General features: G+C 39.9%; 1 protein-coding gene across 3 annotated transcripts in view; it reads left to right on the top strand.

The window, feature by feature from the left end:
* LOC108749086 (short coiled-coil protein B) overlaps nt 1-1,503 on the top strand; it is a 4,622-nt gene that overhangs the window by 488 nt on the left and 2,631 nt on the right. For 2 of the 3 annotated variants that reach the window (XM_018487603.1, XM_018487604.1), the window contains exon 2: nt 1,169-1,481. In XM_018487603.1, coding sequence (XP_018343105.1) covers nt 1,409-1,481 — 73 coding nt within the window. In that variant the 5' untranslated portion in view covers nt 1,169-1,408. Of the gene's footprint in view, nt 1-978; nt 989-1,168; nt 1,482-1,503 lie in introns of those variants that run through there. The other variant, XM_018487605.1, reaches the window with a different exon arrangement.

Raw genomic sequence — 1,503 nt, 5'->3', positions numbered from 1 at the left:
CCACACCGCAATAATCACTCAGCAAAAATTAGTGCAACTTGGCTGGGATGTTTTGCCTCACCCACCGTATTCACCAGACCTTGCGCCATCCGACTATCACTTGTTCCGGTCCCTGCAAAACTCCCTCAACGGGAAATCGTTCGCTGATCAGACAGCTGTGAAAACGTACCTCGACCGGTTTTTCGCCTCTAAGCCCCAGACCTTCTATGAGAGCGGAATAATGAAATTGTTGGAAAGATGGCAAGAGGTCATCAACAAAAACGGAGAATATATTATTGATTAAAATTCATCCTTTGTATGAAAAAAACTTGTTTCATTTTAGCCTTCAAAAAGCGAACGAATATATGGATCCACCCAATATATTAAGTATATATGACGCATGCAAACTATCATATATTTTCGGAGTCCATTTCACAGCTTGTCCTAAGGAGTTAGCTGTCTAGTAGTATATATAGAAGTCTGTAGTTTAGGAGCAGCCGCCATTTTGGACTACTGTGCATCCTCGGGAACGGAAGACCTTATATTCTTTGGTCTGTTTTCTGCTCCTATACTAGACTGTTCTAGAACTCTCTTTCTCGCTTTAAATAAATATCAAACTGTGGAGACACATTCACACTTCCGCACACACACACGCACGCACGCACCTATTCTCATACTCTTTCAGTTATATACTTCATGTCTTATACTCGGTTAGACATACATACTCCGCGACCAGATGGCGCGCTCCCACGAACACGATACTGAATTTCTCATCTAGATATTGTCTTCGCTTAGTTCTTTAACCGACCAGAAACACGACATATTTCGAATTATATTGTTGCGATGAGATATTGTATGCTAATAAATACACGTTATTACTTGTGAATCTGGTGCCATCCATTACCTACATTTATTATATGTAGCATCTCGCTACAAAACGTATATCTATCTCACTTTATGTTCCAAAAGTGTACACTAGTTCAGCCACAGAAAACTGACCTCTTAGCCGGTATTCATAGTCGATTCTTATTTCAAGACTGATTTCTTAAGACCATACTTAAGACCGTACTTAAGACAGTCTTGAATATAAGATCTGACTATGAATACCGGCTTTATGATTTTGACCACACTTTTCAAAGCCTAGTTTAGCCTCCTATTCTCTATACTCCATGGTTTCGGAATTGTTTAGAGTGCGAACGATTTGAGACTTGAGACGATTCGGATCAATAGCTACGTAAGCTACATTGTGCTACATTGCATTCAGCAAAACAACAGTTTTGCTACCATCTTGTGATTATCCGCTGAGATAAAATTATTCTTCTGGATAAAAAATCTATAATCCAATCAGCGCGAAGAAACGTCCCACAGTTGCAAAATAAATGTTCTACTGAAGCGATTGTATTACGTTTTTAATTACCGTAATCGCGGAATGTCAGTGATAATGACAGCCAAGCTTCAAGACGACATGAATAGTATACCTCTGGCAGATGACGATCCGCAAGGTGAGAGCGTAGGATGTACAGT

The sequence above is a fragment of the Trachymyrmex septentrionalis genome, unplaced genomic scaffold (assembly GCF_001594115.1).
Source record: "Trachymyrmex septentrionalis isolate Tsep2-gDNA-1 unplaced genomic scaffold, Tsep1.0 scaffold263, whole genome shotgun sequence".
In the NCBI taxonomy this organism is placed as follows: domain Eukaryota; kingdom Metazoa; phylum Arthropoda; class Insecta; order Hymenoptera; family Formicidae; genus Trachymyrmex; species Trachymyrmex septentrionalis.
Note: the sequence above shows the minus strand (reverse complement) of the source record. Positions and strands in the feature narration are given on the sequence as shown.